The sequence below is a fragment of the Dendrobates tinctorius genome, unplaced genomic scaffold (genome assembly GCF_039654945.1).
Source record: "Dendrobates tinctorius isolate UK_male_01 unplaced genomic scaffold, ASM3965494v1 ptg000125l, whole genome shotgun sequence".
In the NCBI taxonomy this organism is placed as follows: Eukaryota; Metazoa; Chordata; class Amphibia; order Anura; family Dendrobatidae; genus Dendrobates; species Dendrobates tinctorius.
Window position 1 is genome coordinate 10,052,432 of NW_027361793.1, and position 26,308 is coordinate 10,078,739.

General features: G+C 39.7%; 1 protein-coding gene across 2 annotated transcripts in view; it reads left to right on the plus strand.

Moving 5' to 3' along the window:
* The window catches only part of NRP2 (neuropilin 2), a 192,326-nt gene that overhangs the window by 115,400 nt on the left and 50,618 nt on the right, over nucleotides 1-26,308 (plus strand). For both annotated transcript variants that reach the window (XM_073541876.1, XM_073541877.1), the window contains exons 8-12: nucleotides 6,198-6,342; nucleotides 6,491-6,834; nucleotides 8,683-8,827; nucleotides 17,560-17,664; nucleotides 19,115-19,255. In XM_073541876.1, the coding sequence (XP_073397977.1) occupies nucleotides 6,198-6,342; nucleotides 6,491-6,834; nucleotides 8,683-8,827; nucleotides 17,560-17,664; nucleotides 19,115-19,255 (880 nt within the window). The remainder of the gene's footprint in view (nucleotides 1-6,197; nucleotides 6,343-6,490; nucleotides 6,835-8,682; nucleotides 8,828-17,559; nucleotides 17,665-19,114; nucleotides 19,256-26,308) is intronic.

The following is a 26,308-nucleotide window of genomic DNA, read 5'->3' on the forward strand; positions in this document are numbered from 1 at the left end:
TATCTGAATTTTTTTTCCTACAATCCCCAAATTCCACACGGATGAAGTTTTGAAATCCTAATCCTGTTAGTACACCGACTTCTGAAGCAGTTTCTTCCTCACCCCCTTTCGCTGTATATATTTATGGAGGGAGGGGGCGCTTAATCCTACAAAGGGCCTACAGGTGCAGTACAAACGCACAGATGGCAGAAAGAGCCACAAGTCAACGATCAGAAATGTCTGCACCATTTAAGCATGCAGCATAATGATGGCCGAAGCATAAAAGAAAGGAGAGGAAGTTCAAAGCTGTAAATTATGTTAGGATTCAACAGGGTTTTATTGTTATCAGAAATTAATAGGTTTTCTAAACAGCCTGAAATGAATGCAAAATGGAAATTATCTACAACTTTAGGAGAAAAATAAAATGACAGCTGAATATGCCGGGAATCTACACTGATGCCTATTTTATAAAATGTTGCATTTTTTGGATTGTATGAAAAAAAAGGCCAGTCAAATGCACATAAAAAAGAAAATATATTAAAAAAATATTAGCTTGTGATTAGGCTATGATTTTTTACCTAAGCAAGCACTGTCAATCAAAGCCCAGAATGACAGAAATAATGCATTGTGTAGATTTTGTATTTTCATAGAAGTTGCTCAAAGGCTTCTCACAATGAAAAATGTAGGGAGAAACAAGGAACAGCAATTTGTTAGCACAACATTTGAATAGTACAAGTGTAATTAAGTCTTTAATGTGCAGCTCATCTATCTTGTTTGCTTTTCTGTCTTCATCGCTCTGCTGTGCAAAGATTGGACTCTGAGATTTTTATATTACCAGAGTGATATAAACGATGGAGCTTGTGATTTGTGATTAGATCATGCACAACGATCAGTTTTGGTGACAGTAAATTGGTTTATCAATTCTATCACATGCACATTTTCAATGTGAGCATCGCATGGCTCTATCTTGATGTGCACAGAGTCAGTCTAGTTATCTGTAGAGGCTTTCATCTTGGAGATGGGAAAAAAGGAATTAAGCATAAAAAATAGCAAAACAAGTTCCTTCTCTACACAAGCATTTTTTACATGTAATGGAAATACTTAGGCCGGGTGCACACGGTCAGTAACCGGCAGCGCTTTAGACGCATCACATGTCTGCTGCATCCAAAGCACTGACGGCTTTTGAGTGCAGGTGATTCCGGACGGGATGTGTTCATTGAACCATGCGGAATCACTTCGTCCAACACATTTTATGGGTGAGAATTATCTTGCAGAGACTCTCATCTCCGCAAGATAAATTGACATGCTGCGGTCTGGAGAGACGCGCCGCATGTCCGTCTCCACATGTGAGCTGCGGGTGTCTGTGCATGCAGCGTGGGCATGGGATTTCTTGAAATCCCATCTACTAAGGCTACTTTCACACTAGCGTTTCCTGGAGCTGTGGAGGGATGCGCACGGCTGCTGTGAAGCTCCGCCCACGGCCGCACCTCCTCTGGTCAGCTCCGTCTATGGGCGCATGACTCTGCATGCGACCTGCGTGCCTTATCTTTAGCATTGGGTATGCAGGCTGTGTGCAGGTATGTGTTTGCCGGCGCATGCGTCCTTTTGACGGTGCGCCGAGTGCACCAAAATGAAACATGGTGCGTTTAGCGCAGGTCGGCGCTCCGTCAAAAGGATGCATATGCCAGCAAATGCATACCTGCGCACGGCCTGCGTACCCAAAGCTAAAGATACGGTATGCAGGTCGCATGCAGCGTCATGCGCTCATAGACGGAGCTGACCGGAGGAGGTGCGGCCATGGGCGGAGCTTCACGGCGGCCGTGCGCATCCCTCCACACCTCCAGGAAACGGTAGTGTGAGAGTAGCCTAAGCTGTAACATCTGGCCGCTGTGGGTTGGACGCTGTGGATGTACGCAGCGTCCAACCCACAGCGTTTACTGACTGTGGGAACATACTGTTATACTTGTGGCGCCCCTGAGGCTCGGTCGCCACAGAGGTACTTCACCTTCTCCTAAGGTGTAGTGCCCCACCGTCCAGGTAAGGTGGGAACTCCTTTCCACACTCCAACACTCGCACCCCATGCACAACAGGGTAGTTCTGCACAACCACATTGCAGCTCAGTGCTTATAGAGTAGCAGAGCACCTTTGGTGGTTCCCTGCTTGGAACACTGGATGTGCTGGGAGGTGGGTGGAGCTAAGATACATAAAAGATTGGGAAAGTGTAGGATGACAGGTCAGTCTGACAGAAGGTCAGTCGGGTAGGAAGTCACTGAGACAGGAGTGAGGATCCCTGGAAGAAGGGATGGAGGAAGGAGTGCTGCAGCTGCCTCAATGATCTGAGCCAGCTGGCACGGGAAAGGAAAAGAAGGAGAAAGACGTAGAACTGAAACCAAAGCTTCCATAAGAGAAAGTCAAGTACAGAATGAAGGAGTAAGGAGAACAGAGAGGACGTGGGTTAGAAGAGGAACCCTGCCTATAGGTTCTCAGCGCAAGGCCGGGGCCCGGTCCCCGAGGTTGTATGGACACTTATGGTTCTGCAGCAGACACCGGTGGAGTAGTTGGCTCTAAATGCACTACTCCCATCTAAGACTTGGGGCACAACAGCAACTGGATAGAGAGCCGAGACTCAGGAGAAGGGAGTCCCCGAAGCAGGCTACAGCTGTCTGCCATACAGGTATAGTTCTTGGGAACATCAGTCAGGAGGAACTTCAGTGTAACTCAGTACTAGGAGATCTTCACACTTTAAGGCACTATAGAGGAGTCATTGAGAAAGGTACATGTTGGCGGAGTGTTGGAGGGGAGCGTTCCATCTTGCCTGGAGGTTGACTGAGTTTCTGACCCGGAGGACACGGCCCGAAGGCAGGCACCTTTGTGTACCGCAGACTGTGAGTAAAGCTTTGGAACTACAAGCCCCGGTGTCCTCCATTCATTCTTGCGCCAGCCTGCTCAGCGCCGCTACATCTGGGTACCATCCTTTACACTGCCTTCGCCTCTCCTCATCCATTGTAACTACACGGCCCTGGGGCTACAGCTTCACCTGTGGGGAGCTACACCATCTGTGCTGCAACACACCACCAGCCCCAGAGGATCCGCATACAGCGTTGGCCTGGCATCTCACTTGCCGAACACCACAGGTGGCGTCACGAACTATTCCACTTAAACTACATTACAAACTCCCATTGATTTTTGGGTGCCGGGGCCACGGACCGGGTCACCGCTGCTGTGACACATCCCCCTGACACCGGCCCGGTACCGAGTACACCACGGCCCTGGGAGGGCGACCCATACTTGTGCAGACCCACGTAAAAGGTGATCTGTACACCTAGTAAATGGTTACTCAGCCAGCAACTATTGTTTCAGACATTTCTGTACACATGCATGCTCAGTTTGGCTGTTGTCCATTGTCATCATGAATGAAAGCATCAGAGTAAAGGGCCTGTCACACTAAGAGATATCGCTAGCAATATCGCTATAACTAGTGACGTTATAGCGATATTGCTAGCGATATCTCTGTGTCTGATACTTACCTACGACCGGCTCCCCCGCTGGTTATCGCTGATCTCACGAGAACGTTCAGGAATGTTTCTTGTCGTCAGCTTCCTGTGGCGCTTCCTGCTGTGAAGACGAGCGACGCGTGGAGCCGGGCGGGAGGACGCAGGATCGCCTGGTGTGACAGGTAAGTAGCGATCCCCGTCCCCAGCGATGTCGCTAGTGAGATCTGCCTATGTGGCAGCTCACTAGCGACTACTTAGCGATGTACCAGCGATCCTGACCGCGTCATATCGCTGGTCGGGATCTCTGGTACATCGCTAAGTGTGACAGTACCTTTAGGAAGCCCTCATTCACATAACGTATTCAGGTTGTCCCACCTTAATTGTCTGATTTTCTACTATCGTGCATGGGCACTAAAAGTACCTTTGGTGAAATAATATAAAGCAATAGACACTTATTATGCCCCTGTTGTTTGACCCCATATTTTTTATATATTTTTCTCTGGACGCAATGCTTCCAAGGTAGAATAGGACAGTCATAGGACATCAACTAATGCATGCTACCTCTGAAGTCGGAGTTGGATGGGAAAATAATAGGGTCCATAAAATGCTACATTTATGAGTGCTGTATCACAATTTTTTATGGAGCATAAGCTCCACATACAAAATAGGTAGATGTTGGACTGTCTGACAGCTATCTCTTAGTCCCCCATACACAGGAACGTACAGCTTGGCCGAGTGCTCCTGTGTTATCTATGAGAAAAGGTTGCCAACTTGTGGGGAAACAATATTTTTACATACACATTGGAAAACAATAATAAGTCATTATGATTATAAGGGATACGTATCCACAGCCCATAATTCTGATATGAAGACATGAGCTGCATTCACTGTAAATTGTAAAACAATGATAATTATGGTCAAAATAGTTTATATAAGTTTCTTCAGCTCAAAAAATGGAGGCCTTGAATTTTTATTTACGGACAGGGCAAAAAAGTGCTTTATTTTTACAGACTGTCCTGGGAATTCTGGATGGTTAGGAACTCTGAAACAAACCAGACAGGCCTAAATGCATCTGCACTTAGATTTTTTCCTCTTTTTGAGGTTTTCATGTTAGAGTAGGACTGACAAATGTAAGGAACTTTGACATTAGTTTTCCAGCTTCCGTATTAAGGCCTTACTATCAACCAATACCTTACATATATTGATATGGTTAGGAACTCTGTATGAGAGAACTGCTATAGCGGCTTATCTCCCAGAGAACAAAAGGATCACTTAGAAATTAAGGGGCATTTATACTGCAAGATAATCCTGAACGAGCGTTGTAAAGGTGCTCATTTCACGATAATCTCTCCACATAAACAGGCTCCCGATCACCCAATGAACGAGCAAAGTTGCAGTGATCTTTATAACAGCATAAAAAAAATAGTCGTTCGTGGCGGTGGCTCATTTTGTGTGAACAGGACTGAAATTGCCAAGAACAATGGCAGCCTAGCACTGACTAGTATAGGTTGCTCAGTGTACATCATTTACTTTGATCTACCTGTGGAAACATTTACTGATCAGCGACCATATGATGCCACGAGTTGGTTTGTGTTGGTCTGTGTAAATGGACACTTAGATCTTTCTCTTCCACCATAACTTTTGGATGGGAGTCTGGAGGCCCCGTTACACTTTAGACTGTTGGACAATTTTGCAGATATTGACAGGTTTGGACGATGCTACTATGTGTAGGGGTGCCTTTACTGCTGGCAATATATACATTATTATCATATTGATATGATAGCTGGTGAGTTAGATGAATATATCAATACTGTTACCTGGAAAATCAAAAATGGTTCCAATGTACGATCTGTGCAATTACTAGCATGTGTCACTTTTTTGGATCCTTTTATGTTAAGCCATTGAGTAATAATGTGCTTGTGAACAATTGCCTCATAATGGAACACCAACATAGAAGCTTGTATGTTGTCCTACTGCACAGGATGTTTTCCCACTTATACAAAGTGTAGTATTTTCCCTGAATCTCCAAAGGAAGTCTTTTCAACTTATTAACTCTAATTAATGCCAGGAATCCCATACCCCTTTCATTTGCCTTTCCCATCCAGTGACTTGTAATTTATTTTTCATCTCATTTGTATGTGGAAGGCATATCTACTCTCTGATCGCTCTCAGCTCATGGAAACACTCCATCCTTCATTTGGGAATGTTTGATGAGATTGTTTACAGTTTTTAGATCTGGAACCAGAGGGCAATAAAGCATTAACCACATCAAGAAAATTAGCTTTATTTACTGATCTTCATTAAAGAGATTTCTTATGTCTGCATCTATTAGGGATGAAGCTATGACTAGCATATGTTTAAGTTTCAATGTGGATGTATCTTGTATTCGTTCTTCCCATTCTTTTTTATATTCCTTAATTTTCTTTATTGGCTTGGGTGCTACAGTAATTCCCCCAATTAAAGGAAATACACTTGCTTTGATGATCATGTAGGGGGAAAACGTGTTGTCTATAGACTACTATTTATGGCCTTTATGTCTTTATTTGCAAATGTGTTTGTTTGCCATGAGTGCAATGTGGTCAAGAATGATACTTTTCTAAAGATCAAAGGAAATTGATATAAAGCTCAGATTAATAAAAACTTTTGTCATTTGAGGTTTACAAAATTTATTTCCAGTGAACAACTTCAGTTACATCAGTTCATGTTTTTTCTGCTCTTTTTTAGATTTTCCCTGGAAATAATGACACTTCGGAAGTGGTATTGAACAAGTTCCCTCAGCCAGTGCTGACTCGATTTGTCCGTTTTCGCCCTCAGACATGGAATGTGGGAATAGGAATGAGAGTGGAGCTTTATGGCTGCCAGATCACAGGTCCACATTACATATTTCATATGCTTATCAGAACTTTTTTCTAATTGTTTTAACTTATACTGTGAGACAGAATAATCCTGATTTGTTATTGAACGTAATTGAGTATAACAATATTTATTTTGACTGTCATCTCTCTTTGGCTTTTCAGATGGTCCTTGCTCCAACATGCTGGGAATGATGTCTGGTCTTATTTCAGACTCTCAGATTACAGCATCTTCCACCAGAGAGTATCTATGGCCTCCTGGTGGGGCACGTTTGGTCAGCAGTCGATCAGGCTGGTATTCCCGTATGACTTCTGAGCAAGCAGGAAAAGAATGGTTACAGGTTGATCTTGGAACCCTTAAGACTGTGAAAGGAATTATTATACAGGGCGCTCGAGGGGGAGATACAAGTACCGAAAACAGGGCATTTGTGCGGAAATTCAAAGTGGCGTACAGTCTAAATGGAAATGATTGGGAGTATATTCAGGACTCTAAAGCCGAACAGGCCAAGGTACGGACAGTATTTTCAATACCTAAGGAGACACTTGTGAACTTTGGCATTAGTACATTTGATGGTAATTGTAGAAATGTGTTATATATTTGAGAAGCGTTTATGATAATTTAGAAATCGCAGTACATTGAAAAGTTGGCTAAAACTGGATTTAGATATTAGATTATTGAATCCACTAATTTCAGTGGGATTTAATGACCCTAAATGTGTATGGGGTTTTCTCGACTCCAGTGGCAGATGTAGATTATTCTGTTCTCAGAGATAGGCTGCTGCTAGGTGTGTGACAGCGGCTTACCCTACTCTCCATATTCAATAAATGCGTATGAGGGGCCAAGAGGCATGGCTGTCTACCAAACAAGTGTTCGGCTGACAGCAACCTGAAGTGTTAAGAGAATGTGCAGGGAATCTTTGTTTTGTAATAGCTGGAACGTCAAACGTTGCACAATTTTAAGATTAGTTACAGGCTTACTTCTTGCTAACTTGCAGTTTCACAGTATATTCAGGCCTCTACTTTCTCTACTACGTATAGTACTTTTTTTAACCCCTGCACATCGCAGCCCATTTTGTTTTTTCTGTTTCCGTTTTTTCCTCCCCTGTTTCCCAGAGTCGTAACTCTTGTATTTTTCTCTCCACATAGACATATGAGGGCTTGTTTTTTGAGGGATGAGTTGTACTTTTGAATGACACCATTCATTTTCCCACCTTGTGTACTCGAAAACGAGAAAAAATTTCCAAGTGCGGAGAAATTGTAAAAAAAAGACCCCACAATTCTGACTTTGTTTTTTGGGAATTGTTTTTAAGGTCTACATTTTGTGGTAAAAATTACCATTCAATATGATTCTCCTCATCAATATAATTACAGTGATGCCAAACATGTCCAGTTTTTTATATTATTTTATTGGTGAACAAAACTCTGAAGTTTGCTAAATTTTTGGAGTTGTGTCGCCATTTTGCCAGACCCGTAAAACGTTTTTATTTTTCATCCGATAGAGCTGTATGATAGCTTATTTTTTGTGGGTTGAGACTATGTTTTTATTAGTACCATTTTGGGAGAGATGTAATTTTTTGATCGCTTATTACATCATTTTTTGTGGAATTGTGGTGACAAAAAACTTAATTTTGACGTTCTTGAATTTTTTCAGTTTACGGTGTTTACTGATCAGGTTAATTGCTTTTATATTTTGATAGATCAGACTTTTCTGATTTTCTGTAATTGTTTTTACATTTTTTTTTCACTGGGGTAAAAGGGGGATGATTAGAACTTTTATTTTTTATTTATTTTTTCATATCTTTTAAAGCTTTTTTTTTTACTTTTCACTTCTTTTGTTGGCCCCTTTAAGAGGCTTGACGATGCCTCAGCATCACAGTCTCCTTTGAAGCTCTGCCACAGGAGTTCTGTAATGACAGTCACGGGTGTCATCAGCTGACTGCCGACTGTCATGACAACTCATCGGCAACCTGCAATCACGTCACGGGTGCGCCGATGGGCAGAAGTAAAGACACGCATGCTTGTTGGAGATTGACACCAGTATTTAACATGTTAACAATCGTGGGCAGATCACTGCGATTGTTAGCGGCAGGTCCTTGCTGTAACATGCTGCCGGTTATGAGGTGGGCTCGCTGTTTTTTTGGAGTTGTATTGGAGGTTATTATTAATTATAAAACTATTTGTTAAAACCTATGTTTTACTACACTGATATGAGCTTTATTGGTACACATCAGAGGTGTTTACTGTGATTTATTGTAGTTGTTTCTCTCTGATCATATAGCTTGGTGTTCCCTCATTTGATTTCGATTCTAGTCTATTATTTAAAAACAACTTAAATGTTGCCTTTAATCTGTTTTTAGGTGTTTGAGGGAAACATGCATTATGATACCCCTGAAGTGCGTAGATTCGACCCTGTAGCTGCACAGTTTGTACGAGTATATCCAGAAAGGTGGTCTCCAGCTGGCATGGGCATGAGGATGGAGATACTGGGTTGTGATAGAACAGGTAAGATGATCTAGAAAGGAACAAGAATATGGAAAATACTTGTACACATTTATCTTCAAAGAATGACACTTTCATGCACATGATTCATTATTAACATATTTAATAGAGTCAGTATCTTCCCTATTATGTTCTAGTCACTATTTTCATCAAGTGGCAATAAATCTGTCCTACTTTTCTCAATATTGGTAGATACAATGAAGAACTCATAGATTTATGAACCCTTTTTTCCTGTGACTTATAAATTTTGTGTGATCATGTCAGATAGGTTTCACCCTATTAAGGTTTTACAAATGATGTTTCTTCACTGTTATCACTTTTTTATGTAATGGAAGAAAACTGCAATGTTCTTGTGAATCAATAAAACTTTTGGGATCAGATCTGCACCAACTATTTGATAAGTTAAAAAAAAAACAACTGAAACTCTGTGTAATTGTTGTCTTTCTAAAATTCTCTTCATGACATGTTTACATATAAGGTAAGTCTTCCATACCGTTGCCAAATTAGTCAAAGAAGGACAGAAGGTATTTTTAAATCTGACAAACAGAAAGAAGTAGGAGCACAGACCGCCTCTGAGTATCCATGAACATGTTTACAAGCAAGTGTTACAGGTTGGGTTATATCAACCTAGGTAAAGTCAGAAGTCCTGTTCCAGCAGACCAGCTTCAAAATAAGCGACTCAAAGTAGTGGCTTTGATATTTCATTTTAAAGGAAGCTTGCTACAGGAATTGCTTATGAAACACTGAAAACCTATCTCTGCTCACCAGATGTGCCTCGGTGACAGCCCCTGGAGTTATACTAACCACATCTGGGAAACACATCTCGCTTACTTGTCATTGCAGGAAGTAGAAAAGATTGTTCCTTAATATATGACTTCTCAATGGCCAACCCAAAAACGTAACTCATATCTTTTTTTCACAGTAATGATGCTGACATCTTCAAATCCATGAACCTTGTCTCCAGCCCATGGGCTTAGGTTGAAAATTAAAGTTTCTATACCAAACAGCAACGTTAGATTTACGAAGTTGATTGATTTCTCTAGTAAACACACAAACTTCTACCATATTACTAAATTAGTCCGACATTATAGTGGTAAAACTGATTGACTTTGTAAAAAGAATGCGGTATATTGACATATATTATTTTAGTGAAAATGGGATTTTCCAGCATATAAATGATGAGTGTCTATTTGTGGCTTTGATACAAACACTTCATCATGACCTGTGGAGTCTTGGATATGAAATCTGAGTTCTCATTGCTTAATCCCGCCTGTCTTCACCTTATTCTTACTTTCAAAAAAACTTTGAAAACAAATCTCTCCTCTTCAATATTGCATTCATGATCTAAGCTATGTGAGTGAGGATGACAGCTGGCACCTCTATGTTCCTTCCTTTTCCGCCAGTCTCAGATACCATAGGACTGGCTGCCCGGGGTTAATAGCTGGCCAGCACTGGGCTGAGGTTACGGCTTACTAAAGGTTGAACATATCATATGACTTTGGGTCTCTAAAGGAAGACGCACTCTGGTCATGGTTTTTTAACTCCCTGGTGAGCTGCCATCTGATTTTCCACCAGAGACTAACTTCCACATAACTCTGGTTAGCTAAACACTAATGACTCCAGATGACTTGGCCTTTTATAGACCCATGTAATGCCCAGTGGGGGCTGTCACGTTTCTTGTCAGTATGCTTTGTGATATATTGTTTTAACATGTAACATGTAATTAGTGTAAAAAGAAACAATTAGATATAGTGGCAGGGCCTTTATTGAGTAGCAGAATAACAGATCTACTAAGAAGTGGAAAAGGGTTAAATATGTTCCATTTAGCCACGCGTGGTGTCTTACTTTACAATTCTATAGATATATGTAATTATATATTCATATATAATAATTTATGATTACTTTGAAATTATATATTTTTTATAATGTCATTGTAAAGTAGGACGCAAAATGGAACATCTTTAACCCTTTTCCACTGCTTGCTAGATCTGTGATTCTGAAGTTTAATAAAGGCTCTGAAACTACATCTAACTTTTCCTTGTAACACTAATTTCATGTAATATCATTTATACTTACATTTGTTCAGTGTGGTTTCATGGCTTAAGCCTATTCCCTTCAATGGAACTGACCTGTTTTACCAGACCCAACCCATGAACAGGTGTGAAAGAAAGAAGCCATATTTTTCTAATCCTACACAACCCCTTTAGTTATAACTAATTTAGAATCCGTCTTTTACAGTTACCACTCAAAGCATGAAAATGCATGCTCAAAAAAATATAGCATCCATTTAGTACAATGTGAACAGGTGAGATGACAACCATTTGCACATCCCAACATTACCTGCAATGATAATTGTATATATAATAATTGATCAGATCAATCAGTGATAAATACTTTTAGGGTATATTCACACTTAGCTTTGAAGTATGGTTGAAAACTATGTATGCATTTTTAAATGTGATTTGCTGATGATTCGTGATGCGGGAATTGGTGCATTTTTTATACATTTATTTTATGTTTCACAACAGAAATATGAGGGCCAATTTCCAAAACACAAAGCAATGTCAAATTGTGACAAAAAAACAAACGTGTTTTATTTTCAGATGTGGTTTTCAACCAGAACTCGACTGGTAAGTGTGAATATTTTGCAATGCTGAGAAATAATCTGAACAATTGCATTTAAAGTGTTCACTTTGTAATTACAACCTTTCGGAGTAAATGGGTCTTTGGGCTGAGGCTTTTTTTTGTAAATATCTTTAACCACTTATAGATTTTGGGAACAGTATTCCAGCTGCTCCAGGAAGAGAGTAAACTGGCTCTAGCCCAAATATCGAGCACCTGACAACTCGTTCTCTAGGTCCAGCTTCCCTCTGATGTGTTCCGCTGCTCTCAGACATGCCCTGCATCTGCTATGGATCTTTTTTTGAAGTTCCAAGCGTCTGCTTTCAATTACTGCACTGTTGGGCATCTCAATCTGGAATTTCTTAGTGCTGCCGGTCTGTGCTCAGAAGGGGGGGTTTCTCCTATTCACTTTCTATTTCGCACACCACTGTTTCTTTTCCATTATCTCAGACAAATGTTTGGCTCTGTTGTAGAATAATGAGATACACAAACAATTGTTATGTCACCCACCAATTACATGCTTCTATGTCCAAGAGTTGATATTTTTATGACTAGTTGGGGGGCCGGAATTGAAGATGTAAAAAAAATTATTTTCGTTTTATGTCATGGAAATATTGAGGAGTCTGGATAGTGGATGTATCAGTAAATATATGCTCATTTTTTTTACAAATTCCTTTTATTAATAATGAAAGGTATGACATCGTAACAAATCTGTTTTCCGATGGATTCTATTAGACACTGATAAAGTCCATAAACTTTAAATGGGATCTGTTGAAGTTCTGATAGTTTTGACAGCAAAGACTGCTCTTCTCGCTGCCTGTAATATCAGAAGGGCTGACGGAATCCCTAAAGGAGGACCTCAAGCCATGTGCCTTCAAAGCCTTAAATATATTCAATTTTGGTGGTCATATCATTTATTTTATCATTTTACTTGTTTATTACATTGAAAAATAAGTAGTCCCAGGAAAATATATACATTTTTAGCTTTACATTATCTTTGGGTATTGACAGTTGTAGCTATTCTATTTTTTCCTAGATTTGTTTTGCTATCATTCGTGTAATAAAGAGCATCGAGAAGCACTTCCTCCAGTTGTTACTCTCTAACAAAACACATCCACACACAAATAGGCATGGCTCTTAAAATACCATGTGATAAAGTAAGTTTCCCCAGTGGTGTTCCACCGGATGCCAGTTAAACAGCTCTTTAATATTATATAATATTATCCAAGGAATTTACTTTAAAGTCTGGGTATAAATTAATGTGTTCACTTTTTTGACATGCCGTAATCTAATTTTAATCATCTATGACATATTGGAATAGCAATGCTGGAAAGTAGGTAGCTAGAACCTAGAGGATTGTGCTAACAACGTAGGGGGCCCAATAAGCACAACTGTAAGTCATTATTAAATGTAGTTACGTCTGTAGACTATTCCATCTAATCAGTCTTTTTATACAATATACGTACTGTATATCCATATAATGGTGAAATAATTAGCTGAGTGCTTAGATTCCTGCTTGTGAAGGTTTTTTAAGCAAAGAAGCATAATCGTCTGTAATAGGGGTATTAGGATGATGTGAGGAAGTTATTAGAGGCATGCCAAATGGTTAAATACATGGGATCCAGACCAGACAAAGGAAATACATTTAAAACACATAAACTTCATGTAGAAGAATAGTTTAAGTCTGGGTGCTATAATTGCTGTTTGGAGATTATCACTCAGGAAGTCCTTTTGATTAGAATGCTATATGATATTAGCAGATTTTGTGCTAACATATTATTTTGGACTTTACTTCTGAAGGTTCTCTGTCTTATACATTTTATATGACAGCCTAGTAATCCAGAATATTTGATCATCCCAAACCTATATGGTCCACTTAAAGAGGTTGTCAAGTACTTTTATTGTGATTGCCTATCCGTAGAATGTCATTAATATTTGTGTGGGTGCAACCCCAGACACCCCCACTAATTAGCTGTTCCCAAGGCCTCATGTTGCCAGATATGATTAGTTGGGGAGTGGAACAGCACATCTTTGTCATCTGTATATTCAAATAAATAAGGATTGATCTGAAGTGCCATCCCATACAGTTATTGAAGCTGTACTGTTCCGCTCCATGACTGATTACATCTGGCTGCCACCAGCAATGCTAACAAGTGATCGGGGGGGAAGGGGTCATGAAGCAGTTGGTGGTACCAGGTGTTGTATTCCCCGAAAATGATATTGATAACCTATCCTAAGGATAACCCATCAATATAAAAGTACTGGACAACTCCATCATGAAATTTTACTGTAATGCTACATTTTGTCAAAAACTATACTATTGTCTGTTATTGAAGTTTCTTTTTTGTTTTTTATCTTACGTCGTATGTTAAGGCCCTTTAGAGGATTTATATTGACTTTATTTTACTCATTTATATAGCGCCATTAATTCCACCGCGCTTTACAGACATCATCACTGTACCTGATGGGGCAAACATAGAGGAAACCCACGGAAACTCAAGGAGAACATTTAAACTCCTTGCAGATGTTGTCCTTGGTGGGATTTGAACCCAGGACCCCAGCGCTGCAAGGCTGCAGTTCTAACCACTTATACCTCCATTGTGAGGCACTAAAGTTCTGAAGAAGCTTTTCTTGCATATGAGTACTTATAGTTGCAACGTTATGTTGAGTATAATATTTTTATTTTTATTTAATATCTAAAAGTCAATTATATTGCATATCTTCACACCATTATATATCATCTCTCCTTCTCTTGTACTTTACTTTTTTACCACTTTGCAGTTATAAGGCCCCTAGGCATGTGGTTGGCAAGTTTCCTTTCACACCAGTTATTTATAAAGTAACATGGAACTTCTTTGGAAGGAAATGTCTCTCCTCCATCTTCCGCTTGTTAATTAGCAACTATTCTCGTCCACTTCCCATTCATACCAGTCACTTCTGACTTTGAACTACACTCTGATTACTCACCACAGTTACATGCGGTGTATGAAATATTATAACCCATTCCCTACAATCCTACAAAGTAAGGAAGTAAAATATTTGACAAGATTGAATTCAACTTGTTGACAAACTTGTCACTATGTCTTGCTTAGAGACTAGATTGAAGAGCAACAGTCTTGGGTTTCTCTGTGGACCTAAGAAGTGCAGTTTAAATACATTAATAAAGCAACTTTTCTACTATATATCACATAATAACAGACTGAGTAAATGGAGGATAACAGTTGTACATTGTTCTATTGGTTGTTTTTCAATTTGACATGTATTCCTAAAACTTCTTTTGGCATACAAATGTGTCCACCATACCATTATCATTGGTCAAATTTGGTTAACGACTCCCCATTCTCAGAAAACAAATTCAGTATATTGTCACTACTTGCTAGCAATACCATGGACAACCTGCAATCCACATATCAACCACTGGATGGCCACCTATAGATAAATATAGCATAGATGTCTATTGAGTGCATCAAAATCATGTTATTTTCAAAGCTAGTCATCTTGTGCCAGAATATGTCCAGCCAAGGGCAAAGGTATGAAATGATACAGCTGTACATTGATGACCTTGACTTGGTCATCAGTTCATTGGTTGACTATGTATAATATTCTTCTAGATTAGCCAAATAGGGTTTCATTTTTGAAGTTCATACACTTTCAAAACTTTGTCGAGAAACCTAAGTGATGTTATGTAACTTTGAACCTTCAAATAGTCAAAAACAAAAAAATTCAAGTAAAGGTGGCTGTCTTGACTATAAGATTCTTTAATGCCAACCACTCTACGTATAGTATAAAATAATTCTTGACATATCAACATGATTTCAATATCAACTTTGAACTTTGCAACTAATTGCTGCAAAAAAGACCTATACACCTCTCAATGTAGGAGTAGACAGATGGTATTTGTACTTGTGACTGGTCTTTCTACCAATCTTTAAGTTTTTTTACCCTTTAAACCTCAACAGCCTACACCGGTCCCTCGAGGAGATTGGGTTCAACTAACCACAATATTGTATAGCATATCTAAAATGTAGTTGCAACAAGAGTATGCATTATTCGTATATTAGTTGTCATGCTCAATAATCACAAAGAGCTGACTTTGAAGGAAAACAAGTCATAATGATTGGCGTGAAAGCATAAAAGTTCTTTGAACATTTTTTAAATTCCCTAGTTGAAGATACAGGATCCGTTGCAAGGGTGTGTAGCACGGAAGACCCCGTCCTGGAGTTTACAAGAAACAGATTGCACAGCCAGATAGTCTTACTCAAGTTTTCCCATATGAGTAATCTCTGAGTGTCTAGAGATGTATACTCATCTAATTTATTATTCTACTGTGCAGCACTTTAAATCCATATCACCATCGGAACAAAAATTCCTTTTATAAGTGCACAGTCCAACAATTCCTTGGGGCTGTGTTCGCTAGCAGCACAGCAGAATATGGTGCATTTTTAAGTAAATCCTTATTCAAATGGCAAGACCCTTTTTATACAATACAGTGCTTTATCAGGGATGTACATGTATAGAAACTTGGGATTGTAAGGAGAGCTCTTCTGAATCTCACTAGAAACTCTGATGATTGTTGATAGTAATAAGATCAGTAAATGCATAAGACACGGAACAGACATTGTTCGAGTTAAACTTATATAGGCATCTGGTAGAGACATTGCTGCTTTCAAAATCAACAACCTGGCATTAAATAGTGAGCCATCTGCTAATCCCGAGCACTCTATAAATACATTACCTTTTATAGTATTGCTTCGCTCTTTCACATTCAGTGTAAACATCAGACCTGCTAACTAGAACAAAGAACGAGAATTACCGTTGCTTGAAAATGAAGAATCTGACCAAGGAAAAGGAAAAGATCAAAGAGATTTTCTATTTTTTTTTTTAAATTCAAGAGGGAAATTATCCTCACATCACAGATTTTGGCTGCTTTTTGTTCCATTCACATTCAGCTTTCTCAATGTACAACACATGGGCGTAATGATGCAGTCGTCTGTTAACTTTTTCCGTACCGTGTCCAGTCCATCCTGATTTTTATGAAGCAAGAACTTACCTTTTCCACAAGTAGCTTTCTGTTAATTAAACACATTATTCTGTAGAGTTTTTATGCTATCAAATATACCTATATTCTTTCTATTGAAAATGCTAGCTAATACTTTTTTTTTCTTCTCATTTCAAAATGATATCCAACAATACAGGCATTAAATGTCTGCAAAATATCAAGTTAGTCATAGACATGAGATTTTTCTACCGATTGTAAGTGCTGAGATCTGTTGAGAATCTGATGACTGTGTAGTCTTTTATACATACATTGCCATTATTAACATAGGAAACTGTTTTTTGGTTTTGGAAATGTTAGAAACAACTGATGCATAAAAACAGATGCCATACGAGTTGCATAAAGGTGGCAGACAGATCACTATACAGATGAAAAATTGTTCTTTTTTATGGATAATAATCAGTCGATTTTATTTTTCTCTTGTGAACTTAACCTAAGATTAACAGCAGATGTTACTAAATAGGCTGTGACCTGACAATAGTCAGCATGTAAAGGGTTTATTGATTCAGAGAGATGAGTGGACAGGTATAGGCAACCTTTAGGCTACTTTCACACTTGCGTTTTTTTGCTGCGCGTTTTTTGCGCACACAAATGCATGAAAAAAACGCATCATGCGCTTGTGTGCGTTTTTTTGCGGGTTTTGGTGCATTGCAATGCGCACATATGCTCACCCATAGACTTTAATGGGTGTTTTGCTGTAAAAAAAAGCGCATTGCGTGCGCATGCAGTTTTTTGGGGCAAGTCGGACGCACAAAAAATGCAACAGGATGCATTTTGTGCGCCCGAGCGCACACTGCAAAAAACGCATGCGCATACAAACGCGTACGTGCGCATATGTATGCGCACATATGCGCACCCATGTTAAAGTATAGGGGAAAAAACGCAAGCGTTTTTTTGCACTAAAAAGAAGCGCAAAAAAACGCAAGTTTGAAACCAGCCTTACACATTGCACTTAAGACAAAATGCGACCCCCAAGATTATAGATGCATTTAATGATATCTATCTATATTGGTATACATTTTCACTTTCTGAAACCTATATACCTCTATTTTTACAGAAATGGCACCTACCTCAGAGACAATGAAACCTACTATGAAAATTGAAGAGACGACCACACAAGTAGCGGTTGAAGACGATACCAGTGACTCCTCAGATACTGAAGGTAGTAATATACCTATTTATTATCAAATATTGTATATGTATGTATTATATACCGAGCAGAGATGACTAGTGGCAATGCACGTCCATGGCTCTGTTCATTATAAATCGATGGGAGGTACAAAGACAGACTCTGTGGAAACAGGCAAAGAATCTGGAAACCTCAGTTTAAAAATGCCTAAAGAAATAATAATCAAAAACACACACATATACAGTATATAGTTATATTTATATATCTATACTTTTTATATTATTACTATCTATTTAGGCATTTTTAAACGGAGGTTTCCAGATCCTTTGCCTGTTTTCAAAGAGTCTGTTTCCCTATCTCCCATCAACTATAATGGACAGAGCCATGGACGTGCATTGCCTACTAGTCATTTCTTCTCTGTCCAAGTGCAGTGGTCATCCTGGCGGAAGGTTATGAGACCATTACAGGGCTATTCACTTCTTTATAAATGGGTATTACTGAATGTAAAATCAAGCAGTTTTGCAGCTGTATTGTAGAAATACTTGGCCCTCATATAGGTGTATAAAAAGGAAATCTATTGAACATAGAAAATCCAGAAAGATAAGAGACACTTCAGTCAACACTTTTGACCGAAACGTCTCTTATCTTTCTGGGTTTTCTATGTTCAATACATTTCCTTTGAATACACCTATACAAGTGCCAAGTGTTTCTACAATATCTGACGGATTTGGTTATCTTACTTGTGCACCATTATATTTCCAGAAGTGATGTATTTTCCTGCTATGTAATTCTGCAGTTTGTTGCTTATTGAAATTTTCATCTTTGAATTATTAACACTTTTTTTCTGTTGTTTTAGTGCTGATCTACTTGGGGACTGACCATCACTGCCAGGCAGCAGAATGTGCTCAGTGCTTACAATCTCTTTTCTTTTGAGCTTGTAAGCACTGTTTTGAAGCTGTCCAGAATCATTGTAGTGTGCTGTTACCTCCTGATCCCAGCTTACTTCAGCGCAGTGCATACAAGCTAGACAGCAGCGGTGGTCGGTCTCCTAGTCAAGAGTTGTAAACAGAGGAAAAGTGCTAATATCTCAAAAGCCTGCGATTTTTTTATAAGCTCATATGTGTTAGAAAACTAGCAAGGATCCAATTATTATAGTGTACAGGAGAACTATAGGTAACACCATCTTCACCAACTCCCAATGCAGATTTTACAAGGTTTTGTTTTGTATGGTGGATACCGGCAGATCGTTTCCACCCCAGGCTATTTAGTTTGTTTCCTTTGTTTTGTTGGTGGGATTAAATGGGCTTCGGTCTATCACAACTAACGTCAAGTTTGAGACATGTGAGTGCGCTAAAAGGATCCCAGAAGATGTAGGTTTATAGTATACAATGTTCCAGCAATTTAACGATGGAAAAGCAAGGCTTAGCTAAGTGCAAAATAAACTAGACAGACAAATATACCTTTTTTACCTCTTTCATTATAGATTGTGTGGCTCCATTGGGATTCAATTGCAATTTTGACCAATCTGAAGACGTTTGCAGCTGGACACATGATATTAAAGCTAACTTCACATGGTCATTCCATCCCAATAGCACCTGGATGGGACAATTTGGCTCTAATCCTGGTAAGTCTGCTAGATTTCTTGTGGGTTTTTTTTTGACCTACCAAAGTGTTCATTAAGCGTACAGTGTGATGCATTGTATGATGGTTCATACATTGTTGGGAAATATGCTCCATAAAAATTACAAATTGTTGGTAACTTGATGTACAGACTACCCTAACGTTGTGTAACGTAACTGGTGAGTATAAAACATTACGCAAACAATACTTCTAATTTTATATGTATCCAAGATAAAGCAGCCCCTTATTTCCTGGCGCCCACTGCGTAAAATACTTTGAGAGAGTAATGATATAGAGGTTTTCAATATGCCTCCAAACTCCAACAGCTCATTCTATTTTACTGGAACTTGATGTATAGTATAATGATGCTGCATATCTTATTTTCATCCACCTACAAGGTTTTCTTTTACACACATTTTATAGAAAAGGTACAGTTACACCTCACTCCTCAGCATGACTTATTTTAATGACTTTCCTCATTCTCATGTTTTGTTGTGATTTTCCCTTCGCCATATAAAACAGATACTTTATTATAGTTTCCATTTATTAAAGCTAATGCTCAAGTGGGAAACTGCAACTTTCATAGCCGCATCTGTAAAGAACTCCATGTCCCATAATCCTTCTGCAGGCTGTAGTCTTCCCGAAATCTGCAATATACTGTAGTTATATCCGAACAATCAATAAATCAGATTTAGTTATGGATATGATTACTATTATTTCCAGGCAAGTTCACCCTATAGCTTACAGGGGCTGGTAATCCATTTGGACCCCTTAGGCAGAAAATATGTGCTTGCAGCAACAGGAAGAACACTTACCAAAGGTCTCTGTAGAAATCACTGCCTGCCCATCTCCATCAGCCTAATAATGTTTAATTAATATAATGAGCCTTTTGCATGAAGGGAAGGGCCTATTTTTATAACCTATTGCTGGATTTCGCTTTTCATTTCCTCTCCCCTGGGATATTATAATTGCCTGTTATTTTGTTAACCTTTCGTGTACCTCCAGAAAAGCAGCTTATGGCACCAAATATCAGAGATGAACCTGTGTACTGTGTATATATCCATAGTGGATATGGTTTGTTGTATTAATATGTGGTGGAGAAACTACTGAGATAAACTAGATAAGTCACAGCGTTTTACTAGGGCTCTTTAGCATTCTTTAGGATATTTGTTTACAGTCATTGTCTCTTCATGACATGGCCATTTTCCGCTTTTTTATTCTCATGTATTTTCCTCCCCCATACTTTTATTTTTCTGTCAATGTAGCCATCATATGATGTTTTTTTTTGTGGGCTGAGTTGTACTTTTGAATGACACTATTGATTTTACCATATATATTGCACTAGAAAGTAGGAAAAGTATGGTGAAATTTTAAAAAAAAAAGTGCAATTCCACAATTGTTTTTTAGGTTTTTTGTTTACCTTGTTAACTATATGATAAAATTGATCTGGCAATATGATTAATGGCGGGATTTAACAGGTTATCAGCGGCAGGTGGAGCGCCGATCCAGTGTTAAAGCACATGATGCAGCTTCAGTGTCGGAACGATCATCAAAGTCAGGGACCCAACATATGACGTAAATGTACGTCATATGTAGTGAAGGGGTTAAAGGGTTATTCCCATTTTCATAAATGGTTACTGTAGGATAGTGCTTGTAAATACAAGCAATTTTGCAATTTATGACTTTTTAACATTTTTAGCTGTTCTTAAGAAATTAACCCTTTTTTCTGTTCTTTTGTTTACAGCTAGTGACACTGGAAACTGGCTGCTGCTGCTAGATAGTGGGACTGGTGCAGTGCTTACAAGCTTTTTTTCTATAATTTTTGTAAGCACTGGTTTGAAACTGGCCAGGATGGCTGGCACACTCCATTACTTCCTAACCGTTTTAGCCCAGTGCTTACAAGCTACACAGCAGTGATGGCCTGTCTCCTAGGCAACGAGCTGTAAATAGAAAGAAAAGGCTTACAATCTCAAGAAATTCTCTGATTTTAAATAAGCAGCAAATTGTAAAAGTGCTTGTTTTAACAACAATATCCATCTACAACATATGAAAATAAGGATAATCAAAAGAAAAACAAAACAATTGTAGATGACAGGGGTTGTGGAAAGTATTTAAAATGTCCTTAAAGGGAATCTGTCTGCAATCGGTGTTAGATCAGCAGCAGATTATCACTGTCTGACGAGGTCTCACATGCACAGCAGGCAATCTGTGTAACCCCGCCCCCACACTGATTAGCAGCTTACTGACAATGTGCGTCGTGCGCAGGAATCTGCCAATCAGTGGCGTGGATGGGGTTATATAGAGCTCAGCATTATGACCACTATCAGTGACCGGCCCCCCTGCCGGGTATCGCTGATTGCTGTTTAAATGTCTGGACATTTTTGGGGTCGCTGGTCTCCCGCTGGTCAGCACGCATCGCTGCGTGTGACAGGCGGGAGACCAGCGACCAGCGAGCAGGAGCTGGTAACTAAGGTACACATCGGGTTATTAAGGGGGCGCGCTGCGCCTAGAAACCCAATGTGTACCTTAGTTACCAGCGCGCTGATGCAGGGAAAAACCAGGGGAAGAGTCTTGAGGAGATCATTTGCATATTCCCAGTGCCTTCTGGGATAAGTGAAGAGTCTCCGCGAGCTCAACGATCACTGGGTTTTGGCCGTTGCAGCTGAAAAGAGGAAATCGGAAAACCAGGGGAAGAGTCTTGAGGAGATCATTTGCATATTCCCAGTGCCTTCTGGGATAAGTGAAGAGTCTCCGCGAGCTCAACGATCACTGGGTTTTGGCCGTTGCAGCTGAAAAGAGGAAATCGGAAAACCAGGGGAAGAGTCTTGAGGAGATCATTTGCATATTCCCAGTGCCTTCTGGGATAAGTGAAGAGTCTCCGCGAGCTCAACGATCACTGGGTTTTGGCCGTTGCAGCTGAAAAGAGGAAATCGGAAAAACCATGCGACGATTGGTTCATCTTTCATCGTTTTTAAGAAATCTCAAGATGGAAGAGGCCAGGAGCCATTTGGTGAGCTGCATTTCTTGCTACATGTTCACAGACTTACCAGTGGAAAAGCCAAACTTCACATGCCACAAATGCAAGCTTGTGTCCCTGTTGGAGGAAAAGTTGCAAAATCTCGAAGAGAGGTTGGCTACGTTGAAGATCATTAAGGAAGGTGAAGAGTTCTTGGACAGAGCAGAATTATCTCTTCATGTTACAGAAAGAGAAGAAATTCGAAGTGCACCTGAAGAAACAGAGGAATGGAGACATGTGACCCAGAGAAGCAGGAGGATCAGGAGGCAGTCAGCACCCATACTGCTCAGAAACCAGTACCAGGCTCTCACGCAGGAAAATGATGAAGAAATACATCAGGATAAGACTTTGCCAACAAACAGCAACCTTGTACGCCTTCAGAGTCCTCCTGGATGGAGAAAGAAAAATGTTGTGAAGAAGAAACGGAGAGTGGTGGTCATGGGGGATTCCCTGTTGAGAGGAACAGAGGCCGCTATCTGCAGACCGGATATAACTTCAAGAGAAATGTGCTGTCTTCCAGGTGCAAAAATTAAAGATGTGTCTGACAGGATATCAGGACTCTTCAGACCTACAGATGACTACCCATTCCTGCTACTACATGTGGGGACAAATGACACCGCAAGAAACGACCTGGAAACCATCTGCAGAGACTTTGAAGACTTAGGCAAGAAAGTGAAAGAACTGGGAGCGCAGGTGGTCTTCTCTTCCATCCTCCCAGTGGATGGCCATGGACCAAGGAGGTGGAATAAGATTCTGCAGGTGAACAACTGGCTACGTCGATGGTGCCGTCAGCAACGATTTGGATTTCTGGATCACGGAGTGAACTACTTATACGATGGACTACTTGCTAGAGATGGGGTGCACCTTACGAAGACTGGAAAGCATGTATTTGGAAGTCGCCTTGCTACACTTGTAAGGAGAGCTTTAAACTAGAACAACATGGGAAGGGAAGCAAAAGACCAGAAAAAGCCATACACCTGACAAATGCTATTGAGAACTCTGCTAATAGAAGTGGAAAGGAAGAACAAAGACGAAATAATCTAATTAATAAAAATATTGGAGAAAGAGAAACCAATCACAAACTAAAATGTTTCTATACTAATGCACAAAGCATGGGCAACAAACAAGGAGAATTGGAACTACTAACACAGGAAAAGAAATATGATGTCATTGGAATCACTGAAACTTGGTGGGACGATACACATGATTGGAATACAAGACTAGAAGGATACAACTTATTTGCAAGAAACAGACTTGATAAACGAGGAGGGGGTGTTGCATTGTATGTTAGAAACGCGTATATCTGCACAGAGATTGAAGCTTCAGAGACTGGGAGTTCTGTGGAAACTGTTTGGGTAAGAATACAAGGACAGAACAATGGAAAGGACACCATTGTAGGCATTTACTACAGGCCGCCTGTGCAAGCTGAAGATATGGATGAACTCTTTATGCATCAAATGGCCAAGTTCTCCAAAAAATATGACATAGTTGTCATGGGAGATTTCAACTATCCAGACATTTGTTGGGAATCTCTCTCAGGCAAAACTAACAGGTCAAGGAAATTCTTATCCTCTCTTGCTGACAACTTTATCTCCCAAAAGGTAGGGGAGAAAACAAGGGGAACTGCTACCTTGGATCTAATCCTTATAAACAGGGAGGAAATGGTTGAGGAGGTAAAAGTGGCTGGAACCCTAGGAGGTAGCGACCATGCTATTTTAGAATTTTGGATAACTAGAGGCGGAAGACCTGTGAAGACTCAGACGTCAAGGTTAGATTTCAGAAAGGCAGATTTTAAGGGATTCAGAAAGAGAATTGGAGGGATCCAATGGCTGGATATCCTTAAAGACAAAAATGTCCAGGAAGGATGGGAAATCTTGAAAAATGAAATTCTCAAAGCACAGTTGTTAACAATTCCGAAAAGAGGGAAGAATAGGAAGCATTTAAGGAAACCAGGATGGGTGAACACAGAACTTAAGCACATGCTAAAAAGGAAGAAAAAAATGTTTATAAAATGGAAAGAGGGAGGCATATCTAAAGAAGAATATAATGCTGTCTGCAGAATCTGCAGGGCACAAATCAGATTAGCTAAAGCTGAAAATGAATTGAGGCTTGCAAGAGATGTCAAAAGCAATAATAAAGGATTTTGGGGATATGTCAAAAGTAAAAGAAAAGTCAAAGATGCTATAGGATTTTTACAGGATGAAAATGATGAAATGGTAAGACAGGATGTTGAGAAGGCTGAACTTTTAAATTCCTATTTTGCATCTGTTTTCTCTCAGAAAGGAAATGTAACACCAACTGTTATTCACTGTCCTATTAAGGGAATAGAAGAATCCAGGATATCTATAAACAGAAAGATAGTGAGGAAACACTTAGCTAACCTAAATGAATTCAAGTCTCCAGGTCCAGATGAATTACACCCCAGAGTACTGAAGGAGATAGCAGAAGAAATTTCTGAACCACTCTCCATAATCTTTGAAAATTCTTGGAGAACAGGAGAAGTGCCAGAAGACTGGAGAAGAGCAAATGTTGTTCCTATCTTCAAAAAGGGGAAGAAGGTGGACCCAGGCAACTATAGGCCGGTGAGTCTGACTTCTATACCAGGAAAGATCTTTGAACAAATTATTAAACAACATTTAAGTCAATACCTGGATAAGAATGAAGTGATCAAACAGAGTCAGCATGGGTTTGTAACTAATAAGTCATGTCAGACTAACTTAATTTCCTTCTATGACGGTATCACTGATTGGGTGGATCAAGGAAATGCTGTAGATATAGTATATCTTGACTTCAGCAAAGCATTTGACAAAGTCTCTCATACAATCCTTATTGAAAAAATGACTAAGTATGGAATGGACAAGGCAACTGTTAGGTGGATTCATAGCTGGCTTAGTGATCGGACCCAAAGAGTGGTCGTAAATGGCTGCACATCCAGTTGGAAGAATGTCTCAAGTGGGGTACCACAGGGCTCTGTCCTGGGCCCTGTATTGTTCAACATCTTTATCAACGATTTAGATGAAGGAATTGAGGGTAAACTGATTAAATTTCCTGATGACACAAAGCTAGGAGGGATAGCTAATACTAGAGAAGAGAGAGAGAGGATTCAAAAAGATTTAAATAAACTGGAGAAGTGGGCAGTAACTAACAGAATGGTTTTTAACAGGGAGAAATGCAAAGTACTACATCTGGGCAATAAAAATGAAAAAAGCATATATAGAATGGGAGGAATAGGGCTAAGTGACAGCACATGTGAAAAAGACTTGGGTATACTAATAGATCACAGACTGAATATGAGTCAACAGTGTGATGCAGCAGCAAAAAAGGCAAATGCAGTTCTAGGATGTATTAACAGAAGCATACAGTCTAGATCACGTGAAGTCATTATTTCCCTCTACTCCTCTTTGGTCAGACCTCATCTGGAATATTGTGTCCAGTTTTGGGCACCACATTTTAAAAAAGACATCAACAAACTGGAGCAAGTTCAGAAAAGAGCGACCAGAATGGTGACCGGTCTGCAAACCCTGTCTTATGAGGAAAGGTTGCAGGATTTGGGAATGTTTAGTTTGCAAAAGAGAAGACTGAGAGGAGACTTAATTGCTGTCTACAAATATCTAAAGGGCTGTCACATTGTAGAAGGATCAACTTTATTCTCATTTGCACAAGGAAAGACTAGAAGCAATGGGATGAAACTGAATGGGAGGAGACACAGATTAGATATTAGAAAAAACTTTTTGACAGTTAGAGTGATCAATGAGTGGAACAGGCTGCCACGAGAAGTGGTGAGTTCTCCTTCAATGGAAGTCTTAAAACAGAGGCTGGACAGACATCTGACTGGGATGATTTAGCGAATCCTGCTTTGAGCAGGGGGTTGGACCAGATGGCCCAGGAGGTCCCTTCCAACTCTACGATTCTATGATTCTACACATCGGGTTTCTAAGTGCTGCGCGCCCCTTAGAAACCTGATGTGTACCTTGGTTACCAGCTCCCTGCATCAGCGCGCTGGTAACTAAGATACACTGTGGGTAACTAAGCGACATGCGT